The sequence below is a fragment of the Epargyreus clarus genome, unplaced genomic scaffold (assembly GCF_041222505.1).
Source record: "Epargyreus clarus isolate Ecla_fem2 unplaced genomic scaffold, WU_Ecla_fem_2.2 ptg000017l, whole genome shotgun sequence".
NCBI lineage: Eukaryota > Metazoa > Arthropoda > Insecta > Lepidoptera > Hesperiidae > Epargyreus > Epargyreus clarus.
The window spans coordinates 7,878,793-7,892,765 of record NW_027332225.1 but is presented as its reverse complement, the minus strand read 5'-3'; the positions used below and the strand labels follow the sequence as shown (position 1 = coordinate 7,892,765).

General features: G+C 35.5%; 2 protein-coding genes across 3 annotated transcripts in view; both read right to left on the bottom strand.

The window, feature by feature from the left end:
* The window catches only part of LOC140749237 (uncharacterized), a 95,354-nt gene extending 91,008 nt beyond the window's left edge, over nt 1-4,346 (bottom strand). The window contains exons 1-5 of the mRNA XM_073082283.1: nt 4,034-4,346; nt 3,363-3,644; nt 1,257-2,305; nt 522-639; nt 69-257 (exon numbers count right to left, since the gene is read on the bottom strand). Of these exons, the coding sequence (XP_072938384.1) occupies nt 69-257; nt 522-639; nt 1,257-2,305; nt 3,363-3,644; nt 4,034-4,197 (1,802 nt within the window). The 5' untranslated portion in view covers nt 4,198-4,346. The remainder of the gene's footprint in view (nt 1-68; nt 258-521; nt 640-1,256; nt 2,306-3,362; nt 3,645-4,033) is intronic.
* Nucleotides 4,347-6,260: 1,914 nt separating this feature from the next.
* Su(Tpl) (Suppressor of Triplolethal) overlaps nt 6,261-13,973 on the bottom strand; it is a 61,696-nt gene continuing 53,983 nt past the window's right edge. For both annotated transcript variants that reach the window (XM_073082037.1, XM_073082038.1), the window contains one exon: nt 6,261-12,543. In XM_073082037.1, coding sequence (XP_072938138.1) covers nt 12,490-12,543 — 54 coding nt within the window. In that variant the 3' untranslated portion in view covers nt 6,261-12,489. The remainder of the gene's footprint in view (nt 12,544-13,973) is intronic.

Genomic DNA, 13,973 nt, shown 5'->3' with positions numbered 1-13,973 from the left:
CATACACACTATAATAATAAGAAAATAAATAGATAAAGTAATGTCAATATACTATCTAAAACATTTACCTGTCCCTATACTCTTCCTTGATCATTGGCTTGTTGTCATCATCACTTTCGTCATCTTCCAAACAGAACTCCGGTTCATATTTGTCTTCAGGCTTCACCTCTGGTTTCCTATCCGGATTCTCACGGCGCATCTTACTCACTAAGTCCCGGAACATCTTATACTCGTTAGAATTTGTATTATGTAGGAACCTGTAAAAGTTATCTATACTTGCCAGATGCTTACAAGAAATTAAAAACAAAGGATGATTCTGTTAGGTTTACTCAACCTGAAAAAGTCAATAGTACGATGTTGCAAATGATTAAACAATAACATTTTGAACCAGCATAAAAAAACAGTAAATAAATCTATGCAACACCATTCTATTGAGGCTAGACGATTATTAAAAAGGTAATATAAAAATGAATACAGCACGTATCCTCCTGCTGGGGATCAAAACTGGTCAGTGGTATTACCACATATTTTGGTCTTGTGAGTGAATGGCTTTCAGCACATTTTCCCAGTGGTCGCCGTTGCGGGCGACCTCGGCTGCAGCGCGCTGGACTGACGGCGGGAACATATCTGCAGAGAGAACTGCACACCACTTGTCAGGATTGTGTCTTACTGCCACTCGGTGACAACGGTGCTCGACACCGGAACAACAAGCTTTGCTCATAACACTTGTGACAGGCATAGATTAGTAAAGATTACTCACTCCTAACAAGAGAATGTAACCAGTTTCGACAATTGAAATTGTCGCTGTCATCTATTTTCGTGTTTGAAAAATATTAAACAAATGTAGCTTTTAGATCATTTACGAGTGAAACGATATTTCTCCGCACTCTTTCTTCGATTTCGTGTTTTTGCACCACTTCCGCGTAAATTACACCGTGACAGCCATTAAATGGCTGGTAGAGTTGTCAGCCGTTTAAGCCATTTAATGGCTTCGTTCAATTACAAGACTGTGAGATATCTTTACTTATCTATGGTGACAGGTTACATTTCAGTCTTAAATGGTCACATATAAAATATTTACATTATTTAAGTACAATTAAAGTACAATTCAACAAAATATGTATAATGTAACCTGCTGTAACAAAGCTTTAAGTTGGAAAATAATCATGGGGTTGATTCTTTATATGCCTCTATGTCAATCATGTAGATTCGTAAGCATAGAGACTGAATGAAAATATTTAGGAAAAGATTCTTACCTCGAGAACCAGGGGGTGCTGGTATATTTCCTGGTTCCATTTCCTTTGCTTTAGACATATGAGACATTTCCATAGGCATAGGTGGAAGCTTCATGTCTGGAGGTGGAATGTTCACTGTATCTAATGGCTTTGAATCTGTGATATTATGTAATGCCATTGTATTTTGAGACATTGAATTGGGAGGCAATGCATTCGGAGGCATAAATGGAATATTAGGAGGAGGGCCCATGTTAGGATGGGCATTATTATTACCAAAGTTAGGACCATTAGGCCCAAAAGGCGGTCTTGGGCCCATAAAAGGCATGTTATTATTTGGCATAATAGGGTTTGGACCATTGGGGCCCATCATTCCCGGATTATGGAAAGGGGGACCAAAAAATGGTGGCATTGGCCCATTAGGGCCAGGGCCTCGCATATTAGGGCCACACATAGGACCGGGACCACATGGACCATTTGGACCCATAAAATTTGGGGGCATAGGGAAATTTGGCGGACCACCCATGAAAGGGGGCATGGGCGGCATATTTGGACCTCCAGGGGGCATCATAGGACCATTGTTTTGATTTGGACCAGAATGTGAAAATGGTCCCATTGGGCCCGCAGGCCCAGGACCCATTGGCCCAGGACCCATAAAGTTAGGACCCATGCGTCCAGGACCCCCCATTGGACCAGGTCCCATCGGTCCTGGTCCCATAGGCCCTGGACCCATAGGACCTTGTCTCATTGGATTAAACCCAAATGGCCCTGGAGGCATTGGCCCTGGGGCCATGCTATTAGGCTGACCAGGATCTGGCTCTGTTGGAAGCTGTACAGCTGTTTCCCTTTCATTATTTTGACTTGACTCATCATTTGAATCAGAGCCACTTTGCATGTTCCATCGGGATTGAGAGTTGGAATTAGGAGATTGATCTTCGGGTGGCATCATAGGTATTTGCATGAGAGGAGGGATGGTTGTAGTGTCGATGAATTTTTTTCTATCCTCGACTACTGGTGTTATTGGACTATGTGGCCTATTTCTGCCTCTATCACTCCATCTACGATGTCTATCCCTGTCAAAAATTAATGTATTTAATAGTCAATCTAAGATATAGGTTTACATAGTCACATCAATTGTAAATGTCAGCCAGGTCCAAAAATTTATACATTTATCTCTTTATACAGTGGACCCCCGATAATCCGGCCCCTGTCTAATCCGGCACCCCCTGTAATCCAACATGACTTTGAATATGTATTACATATGTATTTGACAATCTTGGTACATATGTATGTGCATTTATGCTTAATTTTATAATATAACGTAAGCTCTCTATTGTTATTTAAATTCAACATACATAATTTACTAAATTGTAACGAGTATGATTTGTACTTCAAAGTATGTACATATGTACATATAACATATAGAATCTTATCATTGGATATGTAATTTGCCGGATTACATGGTACTCTTTTGTTAAAAAATTCCAGACTATAGGGGGTCTTAGGCAGTGCTCTATAATCCGACAAATTCTCTAGTCCGACACTGCCCTGCATAATTTTTGTCGGATTACCGGAGGTCCACTGTAATTACTTTCATGATACAGTCAGAATATATTTTGATATTTATAAAATTGTGTTTCAAAAGTCTGTAAGTTACATATGAATTCTACTTTAACACTTGTTGAAAAGAACCTTTGTATTAAATTTATATAACAGATTTCTTGTTAAGTAATGTAAGCATTTCTAATACAATCATTGATATAAAATGAAATTTACAAAAAAATTTAGAATTTTGGAATGAAATACAGGGACTTATCAAAAATGTAAAACTATAATTAATGTCAATCAACTTATAAAAAAGTTGTCTGTTGTAGTTTGTTGTCTCACAAAATTTAGGCACTGGTGGTTGCCCTGTTCACAACCCACTAAGGCCAATAAGGCCCACCAATGCCATACATAATCTACAGAAATTTATCGAAGGTACAACAGACATCTAAATTCATCTATATTATGTCTACCCGATTTGGAATCAAAGCTAGAACATTTATTTGCATTGCAACCTTTATATATATGACACCAATATAGTTACAGATGACAGATGGATCATTAATCTATTGACTTATAACTTACCGAGGTTGTCTATCATTGTATCTTTTATCTTTCTGTGGTTGGGTAAAAATCTCATGGATAACAGGAGTTTTATCATCAACTACATCTTGCTCCTCAGCCGGAGGAGGATGGTCAGGCTCCGGATTATTTTTTCTTTCCTCTTCAATAGCTTTTTGTTTCTCCAATTCGTCTTTTTCTTCTTTCTCTTTCTTCTGTTTGTCTAGGAGGGCTTTAAACTGGCTCATGAAACTGCCATCGTTTGAGAAAATGTTTTTGGAACCTTTGTCGTCATTGGCCGTGGGACTAAAATTGAATATTTTTACATTTTTACTCTTAAATATAATAGCCTGAATACAATCTACTTTGTTATCTTATTTACATCAGATTCTGTATGATTTTAACTGACTGACTGACTGACTTTAGATTTCTACACTAAATTGAGGTTTGTATGTATACTGTTATTCTATCCTACAGGATAAGTGAAAATTGATGAATTTTTATACCAACTTTAAATTTGAAACATTAGTGCTAATAGGTATTATTTAATGCTTCCATAAAATATTGATAATATGATATCAAGATCAAACAATTCTTATCATCAAATAATGAAGCATTGAAGATGATTTCACTGTAGGAAACCTGATGTTAAAAATGATCGAGCAATTAATAAATATACAAGTAATATTATTTACTTGGTTAGTTTAGCTTGAGCTGCGAGCGCGGCGGCCTGTTTTTGGGCCTCCAGTTTTGCTTGAATCTCCATCTTTTTTTTTTCGATCACTTGTTCCTGTTTCGACATTTGTGCCCATCTTGTACTGAGGGCCGATTTAGCCTTATTGTCCTTAAAGTGAATCATGTTTGCGGTCTTTTCTATTGCATTTTATTAACACAATTTATAAGACTATATGTTAATATTCGCAAATAAAATTTGCAATGATCGTGTGTCCACAAAATCACCGACAGGCGACAGCGGACAGCGATAAGCCCGCGACAGTAGGTGTAGTTAGTGAACCGGAAAGCGTTGGTTTGAAAAAATAATCGATTCTGTCTTTGGTTCATCAATGTTCAAAAATAATCGATCCTATAGCGATACGCAATTTTAAATATAAATAATCATTTTTATAGCATTAAAGTAGCAAATAAGCATGAAGTATACCCGATACTAAATAGAGAGAATATTTAGAACTACTAAGTTTTACGCGGACTATAAATGATTAGCGTCCGCTCTGAATATAGAAATGAATCGCGTCGTCATATCAAATTGTATGACTACACCTGCCCGAAACAACTTCAGGAGGACTAGCAACTCGGCGCGGTCTATACCATCTATGTCATCCATGGACATTTACAACCAACTTTATAGAATATAACAGGAGTCTACCTGAAGATAAGTCGATAATAGATACGTTGCTAATCTCGGGGACTCCTAAAAACCATGTTCGCTTAATATTTAAGTCAGCTAGTATCCACACGGTATTATTGAAGTCACGGATATTTGCTAGTAATCATATTTTTTAGAGTTTTAATGTGTTTACAATAAAATGTATCTCCATTATATTAAATTTCAGTGCCTCTCGGTCCACTCTCGGTCCACGCAGTTCACAATGGCGGCAACCTTAGATCAGATTTCTGAAATTTGGCGACGTGAGGTTGTTCTTTTTTTAAATTTCACTGTCACTTACAATTCGCTTTATTCGTCTTAAAAACAATTTAACTTATTTGGCTACCTATATATGGATGAATAACTTCTAGAAGATAACAGAATAATTTAAATTTAGTCGTAATTTGTTCCAAGTAATGCTCGACTTTATAAAATCGATTTTGTAAAGAAACGATTACCGATTCCTTTGCACATGCCTACCCGTTATAAGCGTAGACAAACATTTTAAACGACAATAAATCCACAGACTACTAACAAAGAATTGTTACATTACAGATAAAATAATAATAGTATCTATCACATAAAGTTTACATACATTTCTCAGAGTTATAATTCTGATTTTTCAATAAGACCTAAAAACGTCCCATGTGTAATACAGAATTTGTATTTAATATTATTATCTATGAGAGACGCATTTGTTCAAGGCGTTCTAATTTTCTCCTCAGGGGTAGCAACGCTTTTGTGATCAATCTCCATGATTACAATTTCTCCTGGAGTTGATTATTTGTGTACCTGGGCGGCAGTTCCCACTTACCAGACTTCATGATTGCTTGTAACTAGACATAAAAGATCTCTTTCCGATAAGTCAGCCAAATAAATGCCGGCTGTGACTATTGAGCATATTATATAGTGGCAGGATCCTTGTGACACGTATTCAAACTTCGTAGTATAATAAATCTGCTTTTCATAACAACTGTGTCATCACCCATTCTCCATGACCGTGAACATCAGATAATTAATCTGATATACAGACAGACATTTTTTACCACTTAGTATCACGTTAATGTGACTGTGAATTGAAAATGCCAGACTAAATTAATTTCTCTAGATGAAAAGTAAATAGCAGGCCACGTGATCATTCAACAGGTTACTATACTCTTAGCATACAACTACATCCGCAAATGGATTATCAAATGCCCGTTCTACATTCCGTGCATTAGTTCCTTGTAGAATTAATTTACCCATTAACTCTAGCAATCTTTAAAGGTACTAACTACCTACTTTATTACGATTTCAAGATTTTGCAATCTGTTGCCGACTTAATTAGTGAAAAGTTGTTCTACAAGGTCGTGATCGTCGATTATTTATAGACCAAAAGAACTGGATATGTATGTAAATGTAGATCTACCGTTCAACAAACGTGCTTGCTCTTAATCACTTGACTTGTAATAAAAATAAAGCAACACTAGGGCATCTATGAGCAAACACATTTCTTCAAAAATATAGCCGACCTTATATTTCAAAATAAAAACAACAAATTTCATTGCATATTATTCTTTTTATATTTTTTTTCATCAGTTTAAATGGAAAATACAATTTCATTTATTTATAATGTTGTCGTTTATTTATTGTAAACAAATATATTATAAAAGATTTACATATTACTATCAAAACAAAATATTCACAAAATGGCAGACTAACTAAACAAATAACTCGGCTTTTTCTTCAAGCATGCTAACAATTGCATCGTTTTGAGCTAAACAAGAAAGAGAAAGTTTGGCACTGATCCCATAATTCAAATTAAAATGAAGATGGCATAAATGCATATTGCAGCAACACTATCAGACAAGAGGACAAGTTAGTCTGTTCTCCAGATTTTGAATAGGTACCTTTTATAACAATACTCCTCACAACCTCCCTTCAGCTCATGCGTATTGCGTGATGTAATACTGACTTCGCGCTTTCTGGTTGCCCGCTGAACACAGGAGGGTAACGCCAAAGAGAGCTAACTCTTGACTATTGTTTGTGTGGTAACTTGACGATTGCAATTAACTAAAAGCTGCCTCATTAAATATCCAAATTCAAATGTCTTAATTTAAAAAAAAAACAACAACCTCTTGCGTCTTCTATAACAATACAACTTCCATTGAATGGATTAAATCAACTCAATTTAAACATTCAAACAAATCATCATCTAATCAAAAATAAAAAAGTACCTCTTCTCATGTCTGCATTACCCTGCCTTAACAAAACCATATTATACATTTAGACAGCGAAACAAAAATAAGCAATGGAAAAGGACATGAGCATAAGAAATCAAAAAATATATAAATAGAACATTCGACACTAGTGTGTTTAGCGAATGCTCTTAACTTAAAGAACTGAGTAAATAAAAAATTGATTTCTGAGTAGAAAAAGCTAAGTCCTTCCACTGATATACATGAAATGCCGAAAAGAAAAGTATAATTCATAAATTGTACCTATACTTTGTTTATAATCTAATTTTTTTTACATTTTAATAATTTAAAAACAACCAGCACTTGGTCGAGAAATTTATATCCATTTTTTTTTGTGTATTTTATATTTTGATGAAATATTTAAAAGCTAATTAACGTGAGCCGATGTCAGGATTCATAGCTTGTCGTCGTTCGCTCGAACCGGTGGCAAGTATCGGTCTCTTCCGCCTGACTCGAGCTAGTATAAACACATCTATACACAATAACACTACCGCATCGTCTATACATCTTGACTCATATATTAATGCACTGATATTTTGAGGGGCACAAGGAATATCGCAGCATCGTTCCATTGCGGCCGCCGCCGGCCGCCCGATCCGTACCGACACTCAACGGGTACACATATAAATTCTTTTACGTGCCCGTCCTATACATCTCATTAGCAGTTAAAAAAAATAAAACACTACGATTACATCTCTTAACGTGTCTAAATGTCTAATTCGTACTCTATTTACATTGACGTAATACATAGTATTTAAATTGTTCGGTAAATCGACAGTCTCGCCAGCTCGCCGGCGGCGCGGCTCCTCCGGTACTCCGCTCTGTACACTCTGTACAGTTCATTTACAATTACGTTTGATCAGAATACGCAAACTCAAAGTTCTAATCCTAACATATTGTAAGGTAAGGATGTTCATGTACGCCCGCCTTAAGCCGCTATAATATCAGCTATGTTAAGTATAACATATTAAGTTGAACGCGACGAAGACGCCACACCATGAAGCGCCTTAAACGGTATACGATGTGAGCGTACGTAAATGAAATAGGCCAAAATTCATTGTTACGATTATACATGGGGTTAACACAACCTATCTATCTGACCTCGAAGACTACATAACGATAAAATAATTTGGCAAACATAACAATACGAAACATAGTGTGGCGTTTTCGTCGGGCTAAAAAATAAAAACAATACAAATGTGAAATTAGTACACCTAATTTATCACTAACTAGGATTTAAGAAAAAGATGACGTTACTAGATACTATATATCGCCTACACTGTACAATGGACTATGATATTTCATTGAGATATTATCATTCGTATAAACATGACAAAATACAAATATTTCTGCTCAACCTCTTTATAATTTAATCGGTAACAAACGGGAAACGTTTGATATAATATTACTCCCTTTGCTACAGTATATTACTCAATTATGAAGTAATAGGGGGCAATAATCATTTCAAGAAAATGTTTACTAGGTATATTTTGGTTCCTCAATATATTGATGCACGAGCATTTGAGTTAGAATTCTAAACAGTTAACAACTTTACAATAGTTACATACAAATATAGTAACCAAATTCTGCCGCGTGCACCAATAAGTGAATACAAAAATGATTTTGTCAAATGGAATGCTTACTTGACCACATTCGTGTCAATATTTAACAAGTTCCACAGAGAATATTAACATTAGAAATCAATATCACCTCACGTAAACAAATTCACTCATAATCATTTGTAATATTCAATAGCTATTACATATTACAATAAAACAATTGATAGTACTTAAACTACTGGTAACAATAACATTTTAACGGTTTGTTCTAATCAAATTGAATAATGATCTTCTAACTTTAAACGAAATTAAATTTGTGATGTTGATTGAATTTTTAAACACTTTTGCGTGAGAGTGGGGCAAGCAAAACGACAAAAAAAGGAAAACAGTTTGCATACCGAATACAAGCACGTAAGTATTCAAAAGTCCTCTGAAGTTCTAATATAAAAACTGCATTTACAATTTACTTAAAACGAAAGGGTCAATTTAATTATTTTATAATCTAAATAAGTCTCTAATTTTTGTTTAGTTCATTTTATGTTGAAAAATATATTGATATAAAAAGGAGTATTTTTTGTATGCAGTAAGTATTCATAAACAATGTAGAACTTCAGGGACCACTCGGGCATAACACAATTTTGAGTACCATTACGATGATGACAAAATAAATAAGAATATAAATTAAATTTGAAAGCAAAAATTTTAATCATCTAATATCAAGACCGTAATATTGAGCATTATAATGAGTAAAAGTGATAAAACCATAACAAATGTGTGAGCAAACAATAGGCACTTGTGTATGAATTGACCGTGAGAAGTGACACAAGTGAGGAAACACATGTACTTACTTCTGTACATTGAGAAAACAATTGACCGTTTTAGTGAGAAAACGAATAAGCAACGCCGCTTTGACATTAATTGACAAAAACTAATAGAAATAACAAGATATTCATTCATCAACAAGGTTTCGTAAACCTAATAAATGTTCCCATTATATTATTTATTTATTTAATTTACACATATATATTTTATTTTATACACATTTCGTAACAAATCTTCGGATATATACATCGAGTGGATACTATTCCACGGGGACATAGTTATCTTTGATGCAATAGAATAATCTTGCGACAACTATTATTGGCCGTGATACAATAAACAGTAACAAATTTGAAGACTACAATAATAACTTATAGATTTTTTAATTGGCTGCCATTTCGATGTTATGTTTCAAAATATTTAAGTTAATTCGTTACATGCAAATTATTTAAAAAGGGAATTGTTAACGTCTGAATGAATTTAAATTTATAGCACGTCACAATTTAAGTGCATCAAAGTAATGGGAAAATAGTGGAAAATGGAGAACGCATACGCATTAGATAACATATGGACTTGCACAAAATTACATTAAATTTTTCAGAGTTCAAAATCAGAGTTACTTAACACTAAATCATTTTCAAAATATGGACGTAAGTTTTAGGACAAAATACGCAAAGACGGCTTTTCATACACTGGGCCGGGGACAGGAAGCGAATACTTTAAGTGATCTCATATTAATCTTTAAGTAGTAAAGGAATGCACTGCTCCCGTCGAGTCGCGTGGCCTCAATGCAGACTAAATTAAACTACGATTTTATTGTGATCTGGAGGGTTATTCCGAAGAGGACCAGAATATTCTCTTACTTCTAGTGGATGTTTCAACACTGGCCGGTTGTTGCTAACTTTCGAGACGTTCATGAGACGTAGCAATTAAAAACTAATTAATTATACAAAAAAATGTATGTATTTATAATTTTGGCAAATTACTCGTCGGTGCCGTCGTGTCACTGCGGCGAGTTCCTCTAACACTACGCAACGTTTATCGTCAATCTCTGGTGGTGAGTTTACTTTGTGACATTCATGAGTTATTTTGTTATTAAATATATTAGATGTTTAAAGCCATCGCATTATATACAAGTTCTTTCCACCGCAATGATACGACGGCGCCGCGCCACGAAACAAATATAATAATTATAATGATGTATTTTATTTATATAAATGTAATTATTATATTATTTATATAAAAAAAGAAAAAATATTATTGAAAATATTACACTACCCATAGTAAAATTTAACAAGAACGTGATAAACCTTTTAATAATGATAATATGTACAACATGCAAGCTGGGCAAGACATAATGACCGTCCGACATTGGATGGATGGATTGTTTAGAAGCAAAGGGACGACATTGCATAAATAGTATATAAATAACAAGGAGTTTTAAATAACGTTTGTTCTTAACGGGAAATTCTTTCAAATTGACATTTTGAATTGCAGCAATTTAGAATAGATCCATCCGTAAGATGATGTCGAAATAAATATTTACACATCGAGACATCAAGGATTAAAAAAATAATTAAAAATGGCTGCAAACAGGTGAAGCGGAATTCAATTGGACAATTATATTTTTTTCGAGACGGCAATATTTTTCGAGTGGAATAAAATGTGGACGAACAAATACTCTACTATTGGACTATTATGTACTTATCTGATATTAAATATATATATAAGTATTTATTATTTACATTTCGAAAACCAATGAGATATAAAAGTTATTTATAAGAACGACATCAACGTTGCCTGCAATTGTCACGCACTACTTACGAGTAACAAGAGCAAATAACATTTTATACTTTCGAACAAAAATATCGGTCTAATAAAACTCTAAGTCACATTAAAACAAACAGAACTAACTCCTTACGTTATCGCTATAAAAAACTAAATTTTGTTGATTATTTAATTATCAGCTATTAAGGCAAACGTTTACATGTAATCTATTATAGGTAAGTCCCATATTCGTGTTCGAAAGCGTATGCAACGACCCGACTTTCGTCCCACCGCCGCAATCACACCGTATAGAAAATATATATATTTCTTTCTATGAGAAAAACATCAGCGGTAGGAAGAAAGACGCGAGCCGGTAACGATAACGAGCGTTAAAGTCTGAAAAAATATGCGATATCCATAATAATATTTAGCTAGGTTTATAAAAACGTTTTCTTAATTTTTACGTGGGCCCTCATATCCGGTAAACGGCGAAGAAGTCGCTTCCTCGCGCGGCGTCTCATAGTCATCTTCAAATAAATCTCCTTTGATAGTTTAAATTAATGGAAGAACAATGAAACATAAAATATTTTACTCTATAAAACAACCGTCGAACGCGCGCATCGCCGTCGGGTTCGCTCGAGGCGCAAGTGCGGTCGCCGATGGTAGCCACACATCCAACAATACCTCTAACTAGTTATTGCTACAAAAGTTTACACTTGCACACCGCAGACGGATATAAATCTCGGACAATATGTGCAAACAACACGGTTTGCATAAATCTGATAGAAGCTTAAGTTTTACTTTGATACCTTGTTCACTTGATTAGACGTGTATGGCGCCACGTCATGTCAATTTAATTACATTATTATTGCTATTTTTACTATATATTTTATTTACTATATCTTTATAATAGTTTGATATTTTATGATATTTGCAGTACATATACTATACGCAGTCACGGTGGATATAAACTTTTATGAGGATATCATCGAATGTGCGGCTATCAACACGCGTCTCGCAATAAGTCCGTAGGAAAACCTTACAGCTAGGGGCGTTAGAACACGAGTACACTTTTACAATACTGCAATTTGGCTTGCACTCGAGAGTTCGGCCTGTCGTCACTCTGTGGCGCGACATGACACCACATGGCGCAACGTGGCGCGACATGACACCGCATGGCGCAACATAGCACGCCGGGTCACGACGTGGGGAGACGTGGCGCGGTACTGCGCAACGTGGCGCGGCGTGGCGTCAAGTGGCGCAACGTGACGCGCGGTGACGTCACGTGGCGCGGTGTGGCGCGGCGTGGCGTAGTGCGGGGGATGGTGGCGGAGGGGCGGGCGGGCGCGCTAGAGACAGCGGGCGGGCGGCGGCGTGCTCGAGTGTCAGTACGCCTGCGTCGTGCTCGCGGCCGACACTCGCTCCGGCTTCATGTTGCGCTGAAATTATACGTATTGTTAGATATCGGATATATATTATACTGTAGAAGTAGCAACCGAGCATGGTGGTAACGGGCTAAGGTCGCCCGTGGACTACGTGGTCAAGCCCAGAGTAGATTTCGTCCCACCGCCGCAATCACACCGTATAGAATATACCGCAAACACACCTTATAGAATGTATATTTCTACCAGAGGACAGCTACAGACTTCTTGCTATCCCTGAGGAATAAGTTGGACTGCTTCTGATAAATATGTCACCCTTACTGCACCGCAACACAACAGCATTTAATTCTGCTGTGATTAGGCATAAATATGCGTGGGAGGGGTGATTTACCTCCACCACAAAGGGTTATATACCATATATACAACTTTCAAATATCAACTTCAACATACATCTCATATATTAATATGTATAATATGGTATGTGGTTGGTCCAATAATCAGATGTTTAATAACTACTCATAGATTTAAACATTGTCACAACATAATATAACGATTGCTACGGCCGTTTAACAAGCAATTAAATCATTAAAATAGCTCGTACAGACGAAACAAAGGTTTTATAATTTACTAAAGTTGAATAGAATGTAGGTTGAAAAAATGTCATTTATTTGGAAATCACAGAACACTTCAGACTTACTTTATTTGTTTTGATGGCAAAAAGTTGTCTGGAATCTTATTTATGTAATACCAATTCGCACAAAAACTATAAGATAAGATTCTTATTGACTTTCACTGTCATTCAATTGACAAATGGATCAAGGTTATATATAAGTTTCACTTATCCGACTTCAATTTTTGAAGAAAAAGTTAAAATGGCACTAAAATTGACTATGTTAGAATAAGTTTATTATCAAAAACGTAAAATAACCATATTTACAAAGTTATTTTATGTTTTTATTATATAATACGACCTCTTTCATATGTAGATATTTTTTTATATGATCTAAGTCGCGTTTTTATAATTACACGAATAATTATAGGCGTTTATTTTGAAGGAAATCGTATCCCAATGTTGAATTCAATAATTTTTATGACGCCAACAGAGTTAGTGCGGGCCAGTTGTGTAAACAATTTTATAATAATTATGTACTTAGCACACAGAAGTTCTGACGACAATTGCTTAAATAATCGAATTATGTAAATCAAAATTAAGAACAAATATTGACAAAATACTCGAGAAAATCTACTACCTATTCCTTTAATCTTACAGAATTATAGAGAACCTCCACTTCCTGTGTGATGCCAAGGACACACAAATACAAGCACCTACTTTCCACAGACACACACACACTTTTCACACACAGCATAAACAGAATAGAAATGCTTAGTGCAGTAGCAGATCGAACCCGAAACCTAAAGTTGGAAACTACCATATCAGTGAAACTATTGATACTCGTATATGGTTACGGGCACCCATACAAATCCAA